This window comes from Sphaerodactylus townsendi, linkage group LG03 (genome assembly GCF_021028975.2).
Source record: "Sphaerodactylus townsendi isolate TG3544 linkage group LG03, MPM_Stown_v2.3, whole genome shotgun sequence".
NCBI classification, from domain to species: Eukaryota; Metazoa; Chordata; class Lepidosauria; order Squamata; family Sphaerodactylidae; genus Sphaerodactylus; species Sphaerodactylus townsendi.
Genome location: NC_059427.1, coordinates 31758689 through 31779959, shown reverse-complemented (window position 1 = coordinate 31779959; position 21271 = coordinate 31758689). Strand labels below are relative to the sequence as shown.

Here is a 21271-nt window from a genome sequence, read left to right as displayed (position 1 = left end):
TTCTTTTTCATAGGCAACATTGTTAGACAGTAAAATAATACAACATTGTACTTTTACTGGAGAAATCTGAGTCTAATTAAAAAAGGCAGTCTTGCTTATCCAAGCAAAAATGCTTGCTATGCACCTGCAGGTAGGAACAGTGGTTTAAACTTTCCAAACAGGATTTAGACAAGAAACGAACGGCCTTTCCCCCTTTTCTTAGTTCGAGAGAGAGGAAGAGCGACCATATCTTCTGTCTGGCTTTTGTTTTTGTTCTTTTGGAGCAGAGCAGGCCGGCAGTTGTATACAGTCTTCCTGAGCGCCACTATCGAGTTGTCACCAAATAAAAGGGAAATTCTTCTCGGCGCAGCCACGCTGCTCCCGCTGCATCCTTCTTGCTTCTACATCCTCCTCCCTCAATGAGTTCTAATAATAATGCCTTTCAGGCACAAAGCTGGATCCCATAAATTGGGACTGTTTGCCCCCAAATATTACCTTTCTTGGCACACTCGTCCCAATGAGCTCACTGCTAGCACAGGGGTTTCCATACAGGGAAATTTTATATTAGGGGAAATGGAATTAAGGGTTTCTTTTCTTTCTTTTTGTAAATAGTGAGAATAGAGTCCAGGCTGTTGAACAGCTGCTGAGCCACAGGAGGCCAGCACGGGAAGGGTGGGGGAAACGGTGGGAAAGCAAAAGAGGATCTTCATGAATGTGTGTTTTCTTAGGGAGGGAAAAATATACAGCTCCTCAGTGGTTCGGCTTCAGCCTCAGGGCCAGCTCACAAGAGCAAATAGCGCATCTTGTCATACGTCCCAAGGAAGATAAAGCCTCCAAGACTGATGGCCGACATCCGAGGGACAACGCCTGCAAACAGCCTGAAAAGCGCAAGAGAATAAAGAAAGCATTATTTCACCTCTTTTAGAAAGCTGTAGCCAAAGGCAGGCTCGCTTTGTTCAACAGAATACACAAGATTGTATCCCATCCAAAATCTCGATATCATTATAATAATGTGATAACTCCCAGACTGGATGACTGTCACGCCAGTGGTTAGTGTTGGGCCAGGAATTGTGAGGCTGGGGCTCAAATCCCCATTGTGGCCACACCTCTTGCTTGCCCGCCACCTGACCTACCTCAAATTATTATCTGGAGAATAAATTGAGAAGGGAAGAACCACACCTTGGATGCTGCTGCAATCCTCAGGGGAAGGAGAGGGCTCCGGATGATTTTCTCAGATAATAGAACTTTCTCAGCATGGCCAATGGCCATGCTGGAATATTTTTTGGGAATTGTAGTCTGAACATCTGGAGAGCCTTATAGGCCCTCACTCCCTAAGAACAGAATCGCAGCTTTCTGCCAGCTCAGTGGAACTGGCACTGATCAACCAGCATGGCCAATTGGCCATGCTGGTAGGGGCTGATGGGAATTGTAGTTCCTGAACATCTGGAGAGCCGCAGGTTCCCTACCCCTGTACTAGATAGACAGTGCAGTCGATGCAGGCCAGTTTTTGAAAAAGTCTGGGGGAAAAACTGACCCAACATCTGATGACTTGCTAATACAGTTTCAGCAATTTGAGCTTACCCTGTCTATACACCCGGTTTCACTTTGTTTCTGAATGCAAATCAAATATTGATCTTCAAAGGCCTGACTGTTTAGGGTGGAGGTACTTCAAGTACAACCCACGGACGAAGGCCTTCCTGGCGGTGAAAACAGAGGTTGCTAAATTTCCTCCCAGTTTCTGTGAGGCCCCAATCTACATGATTGGGTTATTAATGAGTTGGGTCCAGGAAATCTGCACCCAGCTTGGGTTCCCTGCAGCCACAAAGCAACTAGGGGCAATGTAGAGGTGGGATCCAGCAGGTTCTCACAGGTTCCCGAGAGTAGGTTACTAATTATTTGTGTGTGCCGAGAGGGGGTTACTAATTGGTGATTTTGCCACGTGATTTTTGCCTTAGTTACGCCCCTCCTCTCAGCAGTAGTGACATGCAGAACTTGAAGCAGCTCTGGAAGCAGGAGGTGCACCCAGTGCGATGGCAGCCCATGGCGCCTGGCGCAGGCATTCCATTTCCTGCCTTCAAGCGACTGGCCAAGTGGCTGGCTGTCTCTTGCCACAGCAGCCCGCCCAGGAATGCACCACTTGCCACCCAGAATGCCCGGCCATGCCCCCATCGTGCCCCGCCCAGCCCCATTGGCGCTACGCCACAATTTGAATCCCACCACCATGGGAACCTGTTGCACTAGTAAAATTTTTGGATCCCACCACTGGGGCAATGGCATTTACAAAATAAAGGAGAGCCCAAACTAGCTTAGGATACTGCGTGGGTCGGGAAAAGAGGCGGGAGCCCTTTTCCCACGCTGAAAAATTCCAAGCCATTTTTCAATGCTGAAACAGCTCCAGATGTCAGAGGGAGGGGTTATTTTCAGTGGTGGGATTCAGCCTATTCGCCCCTATTCAGTAGAACCGGTAGCTAATTTGTTGTCTAGTTCAGAGAGCTAATTGTAATCCCTCCACTGAGTCCTTTCGGAACCGGTTGTTAAATTATTTGAATCCTACCACTGGTTATTTCCCTATTTTTGGTGCTCCAGTGGAGCAGGAAAAATGGGGGGAAACTCCCCCTCCCTGGTTTGCATGGGAAACCAGCGGGGGGCAGGGAGAGATGGACATTTGTCAGGCGGATTTAGACTGATCCTGCATTGAGCAAGGAGTTGGATAAGATGGCCTGTATGGAAAACATGCAAAAATATACATTTTGGATATAATAATAAACAAAATACCCAGCCATGATTTCACACTTTGAGGCAATGGTAAAGCATTTCAATGATAATAAAAGCAGAATACAAATATTTTAATTAAATCTACAGGTCTCAATGAGCCAGCGGGTGCAGCCCTTGTGGAGTGGGTGGAATAAATTGATTTTAATTAATTAATTAATTAAAAGGGGGAGAGAAATGGCTCTCCAGGCCACCTCTACCTCAGTCTTGCAGAAACAGTCACAACAGCAACTCCCTCCCACATACTCTTGAGAGATAGCAGGGTGTAGTGGTTAGTGTCAGATTAGGATCTAGGATAGCCACATTCGAGTTCTCACTTGGACACAGAAGCTTGCTGGGTAGCCTTGGGCCAGCCAAACATTGTCATCCTTACATACCTTACAGGATTGTTGTGAGAATAATATGTTGTCTACTTTGGGGCCCCAATGTGGAGAAAGATGGGATACAAATGAAGATAATTAATTTTCCCATCCCAAGCTTTGTAATTAAGACTCCTGCCTGGCTTTCTTGCGGATATGTCTGCAGAAAAGTTTGTGAATGGATCTCTAAAATAAAAAGGTGTGATTTGAAGCCCATCTAGATGATACCGTACTCTCCCAGATGTAGGGAAAGTTTCCCCCAATTCCAGCTGCATGACACCTGATTGTAAAGTCTGTAATGGGCATGGATGAATTCTCTCTCTTTCTCATTAGACTAAGCCAGGTTTTGAGCTTGGTAACAGTCTACGCTGCACTCCCTGCCTGCTGCAATGATCTTCCCTTCAGGGCCACGGCAGGCAGATGGAAATGTTTTATGGTTTCTCTAGACGGCAATTCGCTCTATTACAGTAATTATAGCTCTAAAGCCAAGCAATTTGTTACAAGGCATGTACTGACAGAACATTCCATGGGCAGATCTTGTGGCAGAATACCATTGTTCTCCACAGAAATGCAGTCTTCTTCCTTTAGGGTTGGCTGAGACAACCCGCTGGATAAAGACCATAACCTCTAACTGGCATCTGTCCATCACTTCCACTGACTAAGGATGACTAAGTTCTCTCATACACTGACCACAAATTAAACCAGTATCCAATGAAGCTGGACCACCAAGGTTCTACTTGGCCATGGCTTCCTTCAGTCACAAATTAAAAGAGAAACCCAATGGCACTTAAAAGACCAACAATGTTTCTTCTCGCATAAGCTTTTGTGAGCCAGGGAATAACTTCATCAGATGCATTGGAGTGCAAACCCGTCAGGCTTGTATACAGAAAACAGAAAGGTGAGTTTAGGAGGAATGTTACCAAGAGATGCCAGATCATAACAAGATCCAAGCTGAACTGTAATCAGTTCATAAGAATGGGTGCAAGATACTCCCAACTGTCGTTATAAAATCTAGAGTAGGATGGATTGAGATAAGCAGACAAAACAGGAAGCTACAACAGTACAGTTGAAGGGATATAACATGGGTAAGTGACAAGACATACACTTATGATTAATAAGCCCTGGAGGCAGGGTACATTATCTCAAATTTGTTGATGATTCTAATTCAGCAATTTAGCATTCAATTCTCCATTTGGTTCCTTTGAAAAAGAATTGTAACTCTTCCGTCACGAGTTCACTGTCACAGCACAGGACAGGACAGTATACCCAACAGCCATAGAGGAACCCAGATTTGGATTACACTAAGCATGGAGTGAAGTATTAACCTGTTCCACATCTCCATGCTATTTCCATGCTATTTCCTGAACAGGAATCACCTCATTCCAGCAGTAGTAAGGCTGCATTTTCCCCCTACCATGGCCCACACATTAGATACAAATCTGGAAGGTAATTTACATCTAGGAAATAGAACTAGGGGAAGGAGTAAGGAATAACTCCACAGCCCTGACACAAACCCCATCCTCCCCACAGGTGGCTCCCCCCATAATTAAGAAATTATTGGGACCTAATCACAAATCTCGCCTGTAATATAAAGTTTGATTCATACAACTAACCAGTTTCTAACCATATTTGCTGTGAATTCCCATTGATTTCAGTGTCATTTATTTCCAGGTGAGTTTAGGACTGCAACCATTAACAGGTCAGTTTCATTATCAATCTCAGCCAGAATCCTGACTCCAGTTCTGGCGAAGTCCCAAAATTCTTCAGTTAAACTGAATGAAATGCATTAAGATCACGGGGAACTTCCTATACTTTAATTCCTAGCAATTGTTTTGGCAAGAGCCTTGGTTACAGTCTTTGGATACTTGGGCATTCCTCTCCTTTGTCTCATAGCTTTGTGCTTTTGGCATTTGGCAGAGAAAGCAGGGAAAAGCAGGGAACCGTCAAAAGTGTTAAAATGACACAACTATATCTCTGAAGCCTGGCAAGATGGGTATAACTGCAAACATGCGGAGCTGGATCATAATGGTATCAATTTATATATCTAACAGAAATGTGTGACCCTATATGGGGACACCTAAATCTGTGGAATGGGGCCACGCTGGCACTGAACAGATTTTCTGCAAATCTGGGGGGACTCCCCATGTGTGCAGAAAAATATGAAATCAACAAAAAAAATATGGGGGCTGAAATCCCCCTCAAATACATTGGTGTTGGTGTGCATGCTCAGACAAAGCACTTACCAGAGCAGAATGGAGCCACTCAGAAGCTGCCCTGGGCTCAGCAGTGGCAACATAGAAATGCATGCAAATAACTTCCTAGAATCTTATCTTGCAGTGGATGTCATTACTATGAATGGTGACCAAGGACTATAATAGTGGAAAGTTCACTGAAAGGCCTATCTAGCAGTCCTCAAAAAGCCATCACATTGACAATTAAGAGAACAGGTACAACATGAGCAGCCTGTGGGGCACAAATCCAAGCCAGAGACTTATCCAAGACAAGCAAAGGAGGTCTTGGGCCTGAACCCCCTCCCCCTTCCAGGGCACAATTTGGGGTGAAGACTGAGAACAGAGCAATACATCATCTTAATATTTTGGTCTGAGGCCAACACCAAGCCTGAGATTCAAGGAACCATGACTTGAAGATGGTTGGCAAATGCCACCAATATCCCAGATGATCGCACACAAGTTCAGCGTAAGATGATATTTCTGTAGGTCACACACAAGTAAAATTCTTTACAAAGTTGTTCAGGTTGTGGCAGGAATAAACCACAATGGTCTGGTGCAGCCACTGCAAATGGATATTTCAGAAACACAGGAATGGACCACCAGAGAACAGTTCCTCTAATATCTACTGCAGCTAATCAGTCCAGAAACATGCCATGGCCAACGGCAAAGAAGGCTACCTAGAGGTACAACCGTCATCTTTTTTCCAGAAAAGGTTGTTAGCCAGAATAACTATTTCGGGCCCCAAACTAGATGTGGAACCAAACTGAAATGGATCCAGATACACCGTTTTACCGTCTTAGAGTTGTACAGTCATCACTTGCTAGAACATCAGGCACAAATGGATATCTATTACTGGCCAATAACTATTTAACCCTCCTGGATCTTCTTAAGAAAGGGTCTCACGGGCACCTCCATCAAGGCAGATGGAATGGTCCCATCACTCAATACAGAATTTGCCAAATTCGGGACAAACCCACAAAATTTCCTCTGCTTAGCTAAGCCTTTCCCTTACCTTACCACCCCTCTTCTACACCCAGATCTCTCTCTGCTTGACACTGACTGGAAGACTCCTAAACCTATTAAGCCTTATAAACCACTATCACCACAAAATCCAGTCAATGACCAGAAAGTCCTAGGCTCAGGTTCAAACCACCAACTGGCCCAAGGTCACCCAACAAGCTTCCATGGCAGTCACTTGACTGATTAAGACTCTCAGTCTAACCCCGCGGTGGCGAACCTTTGGCACTCCAGATGTTATGGACTACAATTCCCATCAGCCCCTGCCAACATGGCCAATTGGCCATGCTGGCAGGGGCTGATGGGAATTGTAGTCCAAAACATCTGGAGTGCCAAAGGTTCGCCACCACTGGTTTAACCTAACTCATAGGGTTGTTCTGAAGATAAACTGGAAGACCAGAGAACAACATAGATCACTTTGAGTTTCCACTGGGGAGAAAGGTGGGCTACCATTGAAGTAAATCAACTAAATAACTAAAGCAAAGTATATTTCCACAATGGCCCATTCTAAAAGAAACATGTGCATTTCTGCAAAATACGCACAGAGTACACAGATATGAAGTTGCCTTATTTCAAGTCTATATAAGTATTATCGCTACTGAGTGGAAGTGATTCTCCAGGGTCCATGACAGAGTCTGGTCTTGCCCATCACCTTCTCCTAGACAACAAGTAACTTCAAAAATATGAGCCTTGTATTTCTGTAAATCTATCATTCCAAATTGGCTAACCCAAACATGAAAAAATAATGGATTCTACCAGACTAATGTAGTAGTTCCTGCTAGCAAGACCATCCCACATCCTTATAAGACTCTTCCTTTCAATATATACAAGAAACACGGGTTGTAGAACTTTTGCAGTACACAATGGCACAGCATCATTATAGGACTCAGCTAAAGGCCTGTTTTTTTAACTCAAGCGAGAAACCTGAAACCCACACAACACTATTAGTACTCCAGAGACACAGATCTGCCTTTCTTTGGTCAATATAGTTGACCCTTCCATATCACCAGGGTTAGGGACATGACACCCCCTGCAATGTGGAAAACCATCTAACCTTTTTTTTTTTTAACAAGACAGCTGTCTCCAGGTGGGAGTGGCGGGGCTGCAGGTTTTTCTGGTGGCCTGTAGACCAGGGGTAGGGAACCTGCGGCTCAAGAGCCGCATGTTGCTCTTTTGCCCTTGCACTGCGGCTCCACGAGCCGAGCCGCCGGCCCCATCCTTGCCCGCCCTGCAGGCATCAGGGCAGGCGCACCAACTGCCCATGGTCGGCTGGGCCACGCCATGGGCTTCCCCTCTCGCCCGCCCCGTTGGAGCGGGGCGGGTGCTTTCCCGGCGGCCAGCGAGGCCGAGCCACCAGCTTCATCCTTGCCCGCCCTGCAGGCAGCAGGGCGGGCGCATCCATGCGCTTCTCAGAATGAGCGGAGTAAAAGGTAAAAAAACCCCAATATATACAGTGTTATCTTTATTTTAAATGTCAAAAATTATTTGCGGCTCCAAGTGTTTTCTTTTCCCGTGGAAAACGGGTCCAAATGGCTCTTTGAGTGTTAAAGGTTCCCTACCCCTGCTGTAGACAGTGGTGGGTATTCGGCTTCTCTGTCAGTGGTGGGATTCAAACATTTTAACAACAGGTTCCGATGGTGGTGGGATTCAAATAATGACTGTTAAAAAGTATTAAAAATATATTTTTAATATTTCTTTTTTAATTTATGTATTAAAAATATTAATACTTAATAAAAATATTTTAAGTATTTTATAATATTTTAATATTTTTATTTAAAAAGTGATATTTTGAATTTTAACAACAGGTTCTACTGAACCTTCGGAACCCCCTGAATCCCACCTCTGCTCTGGATGTGCTCCAGAGGTGGCAGACAGCAGCATTGGCAGTGGCAGATGTGGGGTGGGGCTCTTCATCAGCAACCCCCCTTGTGGTACCAGGGTCCACCATGGGGGGTGCTCGTGTTGGAGTGCGGGGTCTAGTGCTGACTCGCGATAAGCCAAAACCATGATGCAGAAAGCCACAATGTGGAAGTGACGAATGTACTGAATTTTCAAGATGACCCCATTCAAACAATCATCAGCATATGGTAGCAAAAATTACTGATTCTCCTCCCTGCCTCCAACCTACTGAGTTTTTTTTTTTAAAAAAATCAAGCAATTCGGTCAGTGAATTCTTTGCAAAGAAAGAAAGAAAGAAAGAAAGAAAGAAAGAAAGAAAGAAAGAAAGAAAGAAAGAAAGAAAGAAAGAAAGAAAGAAGAGTTGGATTTATATCCCCCTTTCTCTCCTGTAAGAGACTCAAAGGGGCTTACAAACTCCTTTCCCTTCCCCCCTCACAACAAACACCCTGTGAGGTGGGTGGGGCTGAGAGAGCTCAGAAGAACTGTGACTAGCCCAAGGTCACCCAGCTGGCGTGTGTGGGAGTGCACAGGCTAATCTGAATTCCCCAGATAAGCCTCCACAGCTCAAGCGGCAGAGCAGGGAATCAAACCTGGTTCTTCCAGATCAAAGTACGCCTGCTCTTAACCACTACGCCACAGCTGCTCCTTCATACTTCAATGTGCGTAGTCTATCCTACATTGCTATTAATTTTTTATGATTACATTTATCCTGCCTTCTTGAAGGAGCTGTATTGGGTTCTTCCTCCTTCCTCTTTGGTTAGCACAACCCTGTCCAGTAGGTTAGACTGAGAGACGGAAGCTGGCCCAAAGTTACCTAGCGAGGCTCCGGGTTGAAAACGCAGTTCTCATCTGACACTCTACCCACTATACTGCATTGGCCCTTGCTACAATCTTCATTAAGCAGTGTAGTTTTTAAAAATGCAAATAAACAGGCCCACACATTCTTCTTTAGAATCCTTTCCCTTTCCACTGACTCTTACCCAGGTATCCCTTGCGTCCTCCACACTCCACACAGAGCCGGTAGCACATTCCCAGTTGCATTCCTAGAGCCAGTCTGTAACGGAAGAAGAGGAGCGTATGAATTTGCTTCTTTCTGAGTCGGATCACTGATGAATTTGACCCCACTACCGTCTATTCTCGGACAATACCGCTCTTGTCTTAAGCAGAGGTCTTAAGCAGCTCTGCCCCCTGAGATCCTTTAATGTCAAGAGACTGAACTTGATTACGTATGCAAGCAAGCATATCCTCTACCACGGAGCTGTAGGCCCACAACTGTTCTCTTTATTATGCTGTTGAAAGTCCACCATCAAACTACTCGGGAAAATCATATCCAGGCTGGCACAACACTCAGCAAGGAAGCATTCAGTCTGAGGTCCTTTGTGCACTTAGGTTCGTGGTGCGGTGGTGTGCTTCGCAGTGGGGTTTCCTAGCGGTTTTCCATTTTGATTGGATTACACTGCTGCCAAGGGTCCTCAGTTCAGCCAAGCTGATCCACTATTTTGCCTGTTTGCTGCTGCCTTGCTTGCTTCCTCCCAACCCCCTTTTTGGCACCTTCTTTTGTTCCCCACTTTTGATCTAACGTAGTTTCGCTGGGCTACAGAGGGTCCGTCGCTCTAGTGCACATGTGTCAAACTAGCGGCCCTCCAGATGTTATGGACTACAGTTCCCATGATGCTGGCAGGGGATGATGGGAACTGTAGTCCATAACATCTGGAGGGCCGCTAGTTTGACACCTATGCTCTAGTGGTAGATCATCACTAGCATTGTTTAGGGGGGGAGCCCTTCAGATTGCTGTGCAGTGTAAAGGTAAAACTTGTGGGACTACTGCCTGTCCACCACTTCCTTGTTTCCATTCCACGCTGCCTCTTTTTTAAACATTTACTTTTTCCAGTGTTATTTTACTAGCAAGGTTCTCCATTTGCTCCATTCATAGACTCCTAAACATTATTTTTTTAAAATAAAAAGCCCTTTTGATTGATGTAAAATGGTGGAACAAGGATGGGGAGGCGGGGAGGAGCGAGAAGATCCAAAGAGAGAGTAACGCATGGCCATCTCCTCGCTTTCCCTACAGAGGCAGGGAAAATGGGCCACTTTCCAAAACACAAAGATATAGCTCGCTAATACACAAGCTTCAATATAAAGAGCACAGTGCTTTTATTGTGCTAGCGTGATTTCTAAACATCCACTTGTCACTATACCTACCAGACTACCACTATTAACTATTGCCTAATTCTAACACATAACAAATAACTTGTTACCAAACGTACAACTCTTACTCATAACATACAATTAAGACATACAAATAAATATACAAACATACAAGAAACCATTAAGAATGTAGAGGTTGGGGGTGTTAACCCTTAACTCATCAGTTTATGTAGTCTAGTTATATTAGCTTCCTCCTCTCCTTGGACCTTGAAACCAAAACAACTCAATTGTTCATAACAAAATTCCAATTAGGCACAAGTCTTGGAGGCCATCCGAATAGAAGGCTTCTTTCTTCTCTCCGTCTAAGCGTCTAAAACAAGTTCCGCTGCTTCATTCCACGTTTCCCCAAAAGCAATCTTGTGTGTGTGTTAGTGGGACATATCTTTGTGTTTTGAAACTTACCCGCCATACACTATTGGATATTGGTTAAGATGGGTCACTTTCCCTGCTTTTGGAAATCACAGGGATTTGTTCATCTGCGGCGTGGTCAGTTCAGGAACAGGGGGAAAGTGTATGCAACTGAGAATCTGACCTGAAGATAATGTACCATTGGCCCAAAGAGAACAAACGTGTTTAAAAGGTCTATGAGTTATTTGGCATCATTAAAATCAAAAGCAGGGTCGGACAGTTTCACATGTCTTGTGGCCTGGCTGATTCAGTTCCCATTCTTCTTCTTCCTTTCTTCCTGATGTCAACATCTGTTGTGATGTTAAATGATTCTGATTGTGGTAACTGGTTTTAGCTTTGCAGTCTGACTGGCTTATATTTGCACTAATGTAAATTACGTGTTAGCCACTGTGTTAATTCTTTACCTTGAAAAACAAGTTTAAGAATATGTTAATAAATGAATTATACTTTTTCATGATGTGGTTCAGCCCAGCTCCCATAACTGTTTAGAATCATTTACTGAATAAAGTATGTGCCTGCCTTTCTGCCATTTTTTAAACTCCAGTGTTCCAATTCTCCCTCTTCCAAAACACTAGAATACAAAACAAGAACCAAATGATATGCTTGGCCAGTAGATTCAAGATAAGAGACAGAAATATTCTTCATACCAATGAAGAACAAATGTAATGTTTCCAGAAATAAGTATTCCCCTCCACCTCACAAGAGCCTTGGAAATTATATGGTTTGGAAGGTGATGTGTTTGCGCCATCAAGTCGCAACTGAATTGTGGCAGCCCCATGGTTTTCAAGGCGGGGGATATTCTGAGATGGTTTGCCACTGTCTCCCTCCTCACAGGCTGAGAGAGTTCTGAGAGAACTGTGACTGGTCCAAGGTCATCCAGCAGGCTTCATGCGGAGAAGTGGGGAATCAAACCCAGTTCTCCACATTAGAGACTGCTGCTCTTCACCAATACACCATGCTGGTCACAATGCTCAAATGGGAAAATCTTTCCAATGCTCTTTTCCCAAAGCAAACCACCACTCCCCCAAACTGTAGCTTCCATTGCAAAGGAAAAGGTATAATTATTTCTATTTTTTTCCCCTAGAAGAGGCAAATAGCAGGGAAAGAGAGTCAACAGCCCACTCTTTTCTTGCCCAGATCAAGGGGTATGCATGTGAAGAAACCGGGGAGGTGGAAGGGAAAAGGGTGCTGGTTCCATTGTTCCTGATTCAAAGCCAAAGTCTGTGTATGTGCCTCCTCCTCATGTAAGAAAAGGATAAGAGAACCTGAAGTGATATTTTTACAAGGGGAACTGAAAACGTGATCAAGGCATCATTACAGGAGTGACGGAGAGCTACTTTTAATTGTTGGGAAAGTTCGATTACTTGTGAGTCACCTTCTGCCCACCTTCACATAAAGTGTGATTAACCTGTAGAACATTCTGCGTGAGGCAATGGTCACTAGCTTACATGACTTCAAAAGGAGATTCATGAAAGATAGCCACTGGGTGCACTGGTGGCTGAATATGATCTACATCCAGGATCTCCAACATGGCACCTGCCAACAAGTTTCCTGGTGCCCGCCACATGTTTTTAGAAAGTGGGTATGACCAGGTGGGCCTTTTGCCCAGCAAGCCTTTTGTGTGGTCATTGGGGATTTGATTTGCTGTGCAGATTTTTTAAAAATGCTGCTTTGGCAGCAGCTGCCACCACAGCACAAGAACCTTCACTGTGTGACTGAAGGTAAACTGCAGCAGCCATTTTGTGACTGGCTCCACTTCCTGAGGCAGCCATTTTTATAACAGCCATTTTGTTATGTCAGAATTCTAAGGCTGCCTACAGGCTCAAAAAGGTTGGGGACTCCGATCTACACAGCTTCTGTTCCTTTGCTGTGGGCTTTCTAGGGCAATCGCTGTGTGAAATATGATTCTTGACCATTGGGACCACTGTTCTTACCCCGCAGGGCTGTTATGTTGTTAACCCTGGAGGGCTTTAGGCCCACTGTAATCACTCAAAACCAGCTTCTCACCTGAAAAATGGGAACAACATTGTTTTGTCCTAGTGTACTGCTATTAGAAGAAGAAGAAGAAGAAGAAGAAAGAAGAAGAAGAAGAAGAAGAGGAGGAGGAGGAGGAGGAGGAGGAGGAGGAGTTTGGATTTATATCCCCCCTTTCTCTCCTGCGGGAGACTCAAAGGGGCTTACAATCTCCTTGCCCTTCCCCCCTCACAACAAACACCCTGTGAGGTAGGTGGGGCTGAGAGAGCTCAGAAGAACTGTGACTAGCCCAAGGTCACCCAGCTGGCGTGTGTGGGAGTGCACAGGCTAATCTGAATTCCCCAGATAAGCCTCCACAGCTCAGGCGGCGGAGCTCGGAATCAAACCCGGTTCCTCCAGATTAGATACACGAGCTCTTAACCTCCTACGCCACTGCTGCCTACACCACTGCTGCTTCATATTAGAATGAAGAAGATCAATGGTTACTGACTCCCAGCAGCCAGAATGCAGCAGGATATGAATTTAAATTGTTAAATCAATTCTAGATCAAATTCTCCTCGGGGAGGAGAAAACAAGCGATTGAAAGAAAACCACTAGAAGTTCTAAGAAAAGCCAGAGACGGCGGGACCAGCGTTACAAGCCCAGTAAGAGGAAGAGTCCAACAGAAGGTGCCAAACTCAGTGCTGCCGATACCAGGCAAAGTGCTAGCACGCTTTACTCGCCAAGCCATCAATCAGGCCCGCACTGTTCTTCCCCCTCTTACCTTTGCCAGCATAATTCTCGTCTTGGCTACATCCAGAGGGGTGGTGACTGCAGCTGCGAATCCACCTGAGCGTATAAAAATGCCAAACACAAGCGAGACTTTGTTTGTTAAATATGCATGCTGCATGGCCCCATAGTTCCCACAGCCGCTGCCAAAACCACTTCATTATTAATGCCTGCAGCTTGTTTCTCACTTCAGAACCTGGCCAGAGTTGCCTGAGAGCCACAGCCTGGCTCTGTTGGGTTGCAGTAATCCAGGGAGGGGGAGAAAATGGCATCGGACCGTTCCCACTGTCTCCAGACCTCGTTCTGTGCCCATCCTGAGATCACCTCATAACAAACAGTTCACTTCTGACCTCCCAGGCCCACTACCCAACTCCCCCCCCCCCAGTTCAGACTCTGCATCCTTTACATAAGTTTGCACCCCAAAAACAAGGAGTGGGCTGCAGTAGCTCCAATTCCCCTCCCCTCACAGCTAAGCTGATGAAGCTTGCCCCGTCAGCCCCCTCCTGTCTGTTCACAGAAACACAAACGCAAACATCAGCTACAGCACAGCAGATAAGGGTAAGCAGTGAACTGCAAAGGCATTTTGGCAAATGAGGAAGATATGGCAGCCTTCCACAGACTGGGATAGCCAGGGGAGGTCTGAAGGCAGGTCTCAGGGTGTTTCAAATGAACTTGGCACAAACGGATTGGACAACACACATGGTGTTCACTCCAAAAGTGAGGAATGACGCAATGATTTCTCCCCGCTCCCTCCTGTCAGACCCCTCTGGAGGAGGTGCAAAGTTCCGGGGAAGGAGAAGAGCCTACACCGGGGGCAGTCAAAGGGACTTCCCTCTTAGCAGCAGAGATTTAGCACCATCGCCACCCAAAATGCTACACCGGTCATGGGACAGTGGACATTGCTGTCCACAACAGCATCTCTCCCACCTCTTGCCTCTTCTGCTGCCCAGTGGCTTTAAAGGAAGAATCTGTGAGCTCCTCTAGCTCACTTCCAAGACAATATGGGATTAGGGCCTCTGATTCACTCAGCAACAGGCAGAGTATGTAAATGTGAAGGGAATTCAGCAGGCTGTGTGTCAGTTGAAGAGAGAATTGCTAGAGATTCAGTGTGCTTACAAGGAAGGCCTCCACTTGCAACCAGTTGAGCATAAATACCCCTCGAGGCCGTCATTCCCAAAATAAATCCCCCCAAATAAGCCTATTGTTCTTTGCAACTGATACTTGACAACAAACCGCCAGTGGACTGTTTAAAACACTTTGAAGCTCTGCCTTTCTTGCAATTCAAACAAGGTGGCTTACTGATTATATTTTTCTGCCACATTTCCAAAGAAGGTAGGAAGACATACATGGTTCTCTCCTGCCTGCTTTGCCCTCACAACAATCTTGTGAGTTAGAGTAATCTACAGGTGTCAAACTCGTGGCCCTCCAGATGTTCGTGAACTACAATTCCCATCAGCCCTTGCCAGTATAACCAATGCTCATGCTGGGAGGGACTGATGGGAATTATAGTTCATGAACATCTGGACAGTCATGAGTTATCTATGTCTAAGAGCTTCGTGGTTGCACAGTAAAGTCACCCCTCCCCACAGGTACTTTTTTTGGTACTGATCCTGTTTTGCTTTGAGTTCCAGTGTTGAGTGGGCCATGGGAGAGAGGTGTTTCCTCCCCAGACACATTAAAATAATAACAACATAAATATTTTATTTTTTACTTACATTTTTGAAATAAAACTTATGCCCCTTCTTTCTACCCTAGGAAGGTGGCTAACGAATTAAAGCACACATAATAGAAACACATCTTAAAAACCATTAAAACTAGCAAAAAGCACTACAGCTATTAAAACCGGAGTTAAAATACATACAAACATATAAAAATTAAAATTAAAACCATAAGCAGGAAGAAAGGGTAACTGAAGGAACACCAAACAAAACGGAAAAGTCTTAATCCATGGGTACTGAGGAGTCTCCCTGGAGAAAGAGTTCCCGAGTTTTGGTGCCACAACTGAGAAGGCCCTTTTCCAGGTTTCCACCCACCTAATCTCAGAAGGCAGGCGTACCTGAAGCAGGGGCTCTGAAGATGGCTTCAGAGATCGGATCAGTTCATAAAGAAGCAGGTGGTCCTTCAGGTATGTTGGTCTCAAACTATGTAGGACTTTAAAGGTCAAGACTAGAACCTTGAATTGTGCCTGGAAACAGACTGGGAGGTAGTGTAGCTGAAGTAATATGGTCCTTATAGCCCACTCAAATCAACATTCTGGCTCCAACATTCTGCCCCAATTCTGAACATTTCTCAAGGGTAGTCCCATGAAGACTGCATTGTAGTAATCTAGTCTAGAACTAACCAGGGCATCTACAATTGTGGCAAGCTTTTTTCTGTCCAGGAAAGGTTGTAGCTGGCAAACCAGTTGAAGGAGCTGCCTTCAGGCATTGGTGTAGGGTTTCCACAGCCTCCCTGAGATCAGCAGGAAAACTGAGTTTGAGTGTCATCCAGAGGTGGGACCCAGCAGGTTCTCACAGGTTCCTGAGAGGAGGTTACTAATTATTTGTGTGTGCCAGGAGAGGTTACTAATTGGTGATTTTGCCACGTGATTTTTGCCTTAGTTACGCCCCTCCTCCTCCTCAGCAGTAGCACGCAGAACTTGAAGCAGTCTAGCAGGAGGTGCACCGGCGTGTGTGGCAGCCTGCGCCTGTGTGCATTCGTTTCCCGCCCAAGGACCGGCGCAGCGGCTGCGTTCTTGCCACAGCCCCGCCTAGGAATGCCCCACCCCCAAAATGCCCGGCCATGCCCCCGTAATGCCCCGCCCAGCCCCATTGGCGCTACGCCACAGTTTGAATCCCACCCCCATGGGAACCTGTTACTAAAATTTTTGGATCCCACCACTGGTGTTATCCACATATTGGTGACAACCCAGCCCAAATCTCCAGATGCCCTCACCCACCAGTTTCATGTAGATGTTAAGGAACAAAAGGGGAAAAGATGGAGCCTTGTGAGATTCCTCAGGCCAAAGGCCAAGGAGCTGAGCAGCAGTCCCCCTGCACCACAGGCACTGCTCATATAGAGGAGCGGGGAATTAAACCCAGTTCTCCATATTAGAATCCACTGCTCTTAACCTCTACACCACGCTGGCTTACACAGAGTCAGGCCATTGTCAGTGTCGTTTCCTCAGACTGATATCAGCTTCCCAGAGCCTCAGAAAGAAAGTTCTCTCTTAGCCCCAACTACCCAATAGCCTCTCAGGTGGAGATGTCAAGGACTGAACCTTCAACCTGCACATGAGGTACTCTGCCAGCACTCTGTCTCTGAGCTGAAAGGCTTTCCCAGGGAACACCCATCTCATATATGTTCCTGGCAGCTCACCACCAGTGAAGATATAGGTTGCCACAATTTACATCAGCTGAAACTTCTGAACAGTTTTCAGGGACAGCAACATATAATTAGCAGGTTGCGCTGATGACCGACCTGGATGCAAAGTTTCTATAGATATGGGAGCCACACCCCAAGAAGCAACCTGTGATTACAGAACTATTACATCAAGACTTGTCCAAACTCTCACGAGATTTTTTCCATAAGCCTAAATAGATACTGAATAACCATGATGGTTTGGAAGAACAGCATGTATGTTGAAAGAGGTGGAAAGGTATATCCATTTCACCCACAGCAATCCTACCACCTCTTTCGTACGAAAGAATGCTTAATTGTATGCTAGGGTCTTTGGAGCAATTTGCTGCTCTTACCCAGCTACAGCTGTTCAAAGATGCAACAGCTATCAAACACTATGCTGAATAAAAGAAAGGAAAAGCAACGAGAGGTTAAAAAGAAAGTTCCCTTCTACTGAGTACATAGCAAATCAAGAGCCAAGATCAGAGGTACATGTTCCAAAAGGTTCAGCCCAGCTCATTGTCTTGGGAAGTATCTATAAATAGTTGACTTTTCCTCCCTGTTTTATGGAATATAGAAAGCTTGTTTTTTTTCCAAAGTGTAGGCGAGGGAGAGATATTTAAATCTGGAAGTGATTGAAAATCAGACACACACACACACACACACACCCCAATGGCTCTGAATAAACCTGAAAAGGTCCCTTGATTGTCTTAGCTTTTCAAAGCTTAACCCTTAGACAGGTAGAGTGAATTATACAAAACAATGAAATGTTGCTAATGGAGTAAACATATACTATGTGGTTCATTGCTCTTAAATCAGGGAGCTCCGATGTTATGGATTCTCTAGATACTGAGTAGCTGATGAACAGATTGTCCATGAGGTATAGTTTCTGTTCCGTCAATTAAAACATTTTGTTGCCCAATAAGAAACCAGAAAGTACAAGCGTGCTAACGTACCTAGTCCCGTCTAGGGATTCACCAATATTCTCAACCAAACAGAGCCAAGGATGATTTCAGAAGAAAAATGAGAGGGTTTGTTTCGACAGTTCCAGCTTTGGCCCAAGAAAACGGCAACAGTGTCAAACGTTCTCCCAGTGTTAAGGACGTACTGATTTTATTTCTGTGCAGAAATCATCAAGAAGTGCTGCAAACACTTAACTCATATGATAGATGAATGCCCGTCTTGAGAGACCAGAGACTACACTACCTCAGTTCCCTCGGCGTAGCTGAGGTGAATCTATGTCTATAGAACCTTCATTCTGAGCTATGACGTCTGCACAAAAGAGACAGAAAAGGAACAAGAATTGTCTAAATTGTGCCGTTGAAGCAGATGGGCGGACATGTCTCACAGGTGTACTCCTGAAATACAAAATTCCATACGTGATAGGAATACATAAAATGAAGAAGTTATGAGAAACTTGAGGGGCAGACCAACAGTGCAATCCTATACCCCTTATATTAACTGAAAGGCTACAGGATTCCAAGTGAGTCCCTCACATCTGTGTATCTTTAAGACTTGCAGGTGACTTGCAGGTCTAAATTGGTACGATCAGGTTAACTTGCCTCCTCAGTCTCCAATGACACAAGGCCCTCTCAGATGAGGGAGAAGACTCCTCCTCTTTGCTGCTACCTGCCAGTCTGAGTGGCCTTTTGTTTGCAAGTCTCTTTCCGCCCTCAGAAAGGAGTCTCAGGACGACTGGAAGAAACAGATCTGTTCCATCAATGTCTTTTGCAAGTTTTTCAACTGAACCCAAAGCACACAATGGAGGAAAAGATGGGAAACATTCCAACCATGGGCACAAAAATTCTGTGGATGGATGCAGCACAAGGATAACAGCACCACATCCATGCAAGAGCTACTCCATTTTCTCCACTTTTAATTGAGGGGATGAAATGAAGTTGGTCCTCAGGAAAATGCCTGACTGCTGCTGAAATAGATATTAAGCAAAACTGAGATGGACAGATAGATAGGAAAGTGTATTGTCAAAGGCTTTCACTGCCAGAATCGACTGGTTGTTGTAGGTCTTCTAGGCTGTGTGGCCATGGTCTGGTAGTTTTTGTTCCACGCTGTGCCGCAGAGAGAAACACATCTTACCGTGACATTCCTCTGAAGATGCCAGCCATAGATGCAGGCGAAACAACAGGAGCAAAAACTACCAGATCACAGCCGCACAGCCCAGAAAACTGCCCAGAATCATCACACACTAAGTTCATTTTCACAGATGACACAAAAATCAATGGCCTGTATCCTACCACTGCACTCACTAAGTGGGAAGCTTTCCTTCAGGCATTTCTATCTGAGGAAAAAACACTTAAGTATGATGAAGGCTCCATAGGCCAAAGGAAGGCTTCAAACTTTGCTGAGTGTAGTAGAATACAGGACACTGACAGGCAGTGTTAGGTAGTGGTTAGAGTGTCAAACTAGGGATCTGGGAGAGCCAGGTTTGTATCCCCACTCTGCCATGGAAGGTTGCTCGGCAACCATGGGCAAGTCACATGCTCTCAGCCTAACCTACCTCACGTGGAAGAAAAAGAAAATAAGAGTTTGGATTTATATCCCACCGTTCTCTCCTGTAAGGCGACTCAAGCTGGCTTACAAGCTCCTTTCCCTTCCTCTCCCTGCAACAGACACCTTGTGAGGCAGGTGGGGCTGAGAGAGTTCCAAAGAACTGTGACTAGCCCAAGGTCACCCAGCAGGAATGTAAGGCCGTTTCTGCACGGCCGTAAGGGCGCCTCCACACCAGCAAGATGCCCTCACCTCCAGGGGTCGGAGGACAGCGTGGGCGGGGCTTCGATGGCCAGCAGAGGCTGACAGCGAGGAGACAAGATTGAGTCGGACGGGGAAGGGAAACAGCATGTTCCCGGCGGTGCTGTTCGCACCGAGCCGCCGGGAACACGCTGTTGAAGGAAGAACAACCCTTTAAAGGGTTGTTTTTCAGAGTGACAGACGCCCGCCCTGGGAGAGAGGGAGCAGGAGTCGGAGTCGGCGCAGCGAATTAGTTGCAGCAGCGCCGCCTGTGCGAATGGCTCCCTGGGGACGGCGTATTTCCCGTCCCCAGAGCATGATAATAAACGTCTTGGCGGAAATGGCCTAAGAGTGCGGAAACACATCTGGTTCACTATGCTGGAGGAGAGGAGAATGATATAAGCCATTTTACCTCCCCACTGGGAACGCCGGCAGGGTGTCAGTGAAATAAATAAATAAAAATAAAGACTACTTAAAATAAAATGCCATTAAAGGTTTTTGATGTGATTTGACTACTTAAAATGTCATACTTCCCCATGACAGCTTCTCATACACTTGTACTACGGGTGTCCCCATGGCAGCATTTTCTCCTCATGCCTAATTCTCATTCCTACCATTAGTTATCTAGACTGAGAAGAACTACATGCAAGCTTTTCATCCAATCATAAAATGGAACATGCACACACACGCGCGCACACACACACAAACCGATATTTAGTTGCTGATATATAAGAAAATGCTACTTTTCCATTGACCAAGTTCAATGTGGAACTACACTTAAAAGTACTGTCGAAGGCTTTCACGGCTGGAATCACTGGGGTGCTGCGTGGTTTCCGGGCTGTGTGGCCGTGATCTAGCAGCATTCTCTCCTGACATTTCGCCTGCCTCTGTGGCTGACATCTTCAGAGGATCTGATAGTAGGAAAGGAAAGTTGTGAACTCACAAACACAGGATGACTATAGACAATATACAATCAAAGGGAACAAAGGCCAGGCTACTTCTATTCAGATGCCCTCACCTATTGACCTTGCTATCTTAATTGTTACTCACAGGTATATGTACTCCACTTGCTTTCCTTTCCTACTATCAGATCCTCTGAAGATGCCAGCTATTGATGCAGGCGAAACATCAGGAGAGAATGCTGCTAGAACACGGCCATACAGCCCAGAAACCACACAGCACCTACACTTAGAAGCTTAAAAGGTGCTTTCCCTCTTAATCTGTCCATCTTCTTGTTGGTGCACTGACAGGGGAACTGTGACCCCACCCCCCATTACTGCCTTGTGCCATTGAAAGGCATTCACATCACCTTGTGAAATTCCAAGAACCAGAGCCATTGGGATTTGAGATTGTTCCCATTTGTATTAGCTCACAGGTCAGGTCTAAGGCTTGTGTGGTCCATAAGAATAGCTTTAATATGTTCTTAAGGGATCTATAAAAGGACGAGCCACCAAGAGTCAGAAACCTGGCGGCTGGGCATTTCATCTGCAATTATTTAACCAATTTAGGTTTGGAACTATCTTGAGCATCTGT

At 45.5% G+C, this 21271-nt stretch overlaps 1 protein-coding gene across 1 annotated transcript in view; it reads right to left on the bottom strand.

Moving 5' to 3' along the window:
- The window catches only part of SLC25A26 (solute carrier family 25 member 26), a 132996-nt gene continuing 111725 nt past the window's right edge, over nucleotides 1–21271 (bottom strand). Inside the window, exons 7-10 of the mRNA XM_048491712.1 lie at nucleotides 16882–16906; nucleotides 13611–13675; nucleotides 9238–9311; nucleotides 1–857 (exon numbers count right to left, since the gene is read on the bottom strand). Of these exons, the coding sequence (XP_048347669.1) occupies nucleotides 761–857; nucleotides 9238–9311; nucleotides 13611–13675; nucleotides 16882–16906 (261 nt within the window). The 3' untranslated portion in view covers nucleotides 1–760. The remainder of the gene's footprint in view (nucleotides 858–9237; nucleotides 9312–13610; nucleotides 13676–16881; nucleotides 16907–21271) is intronic.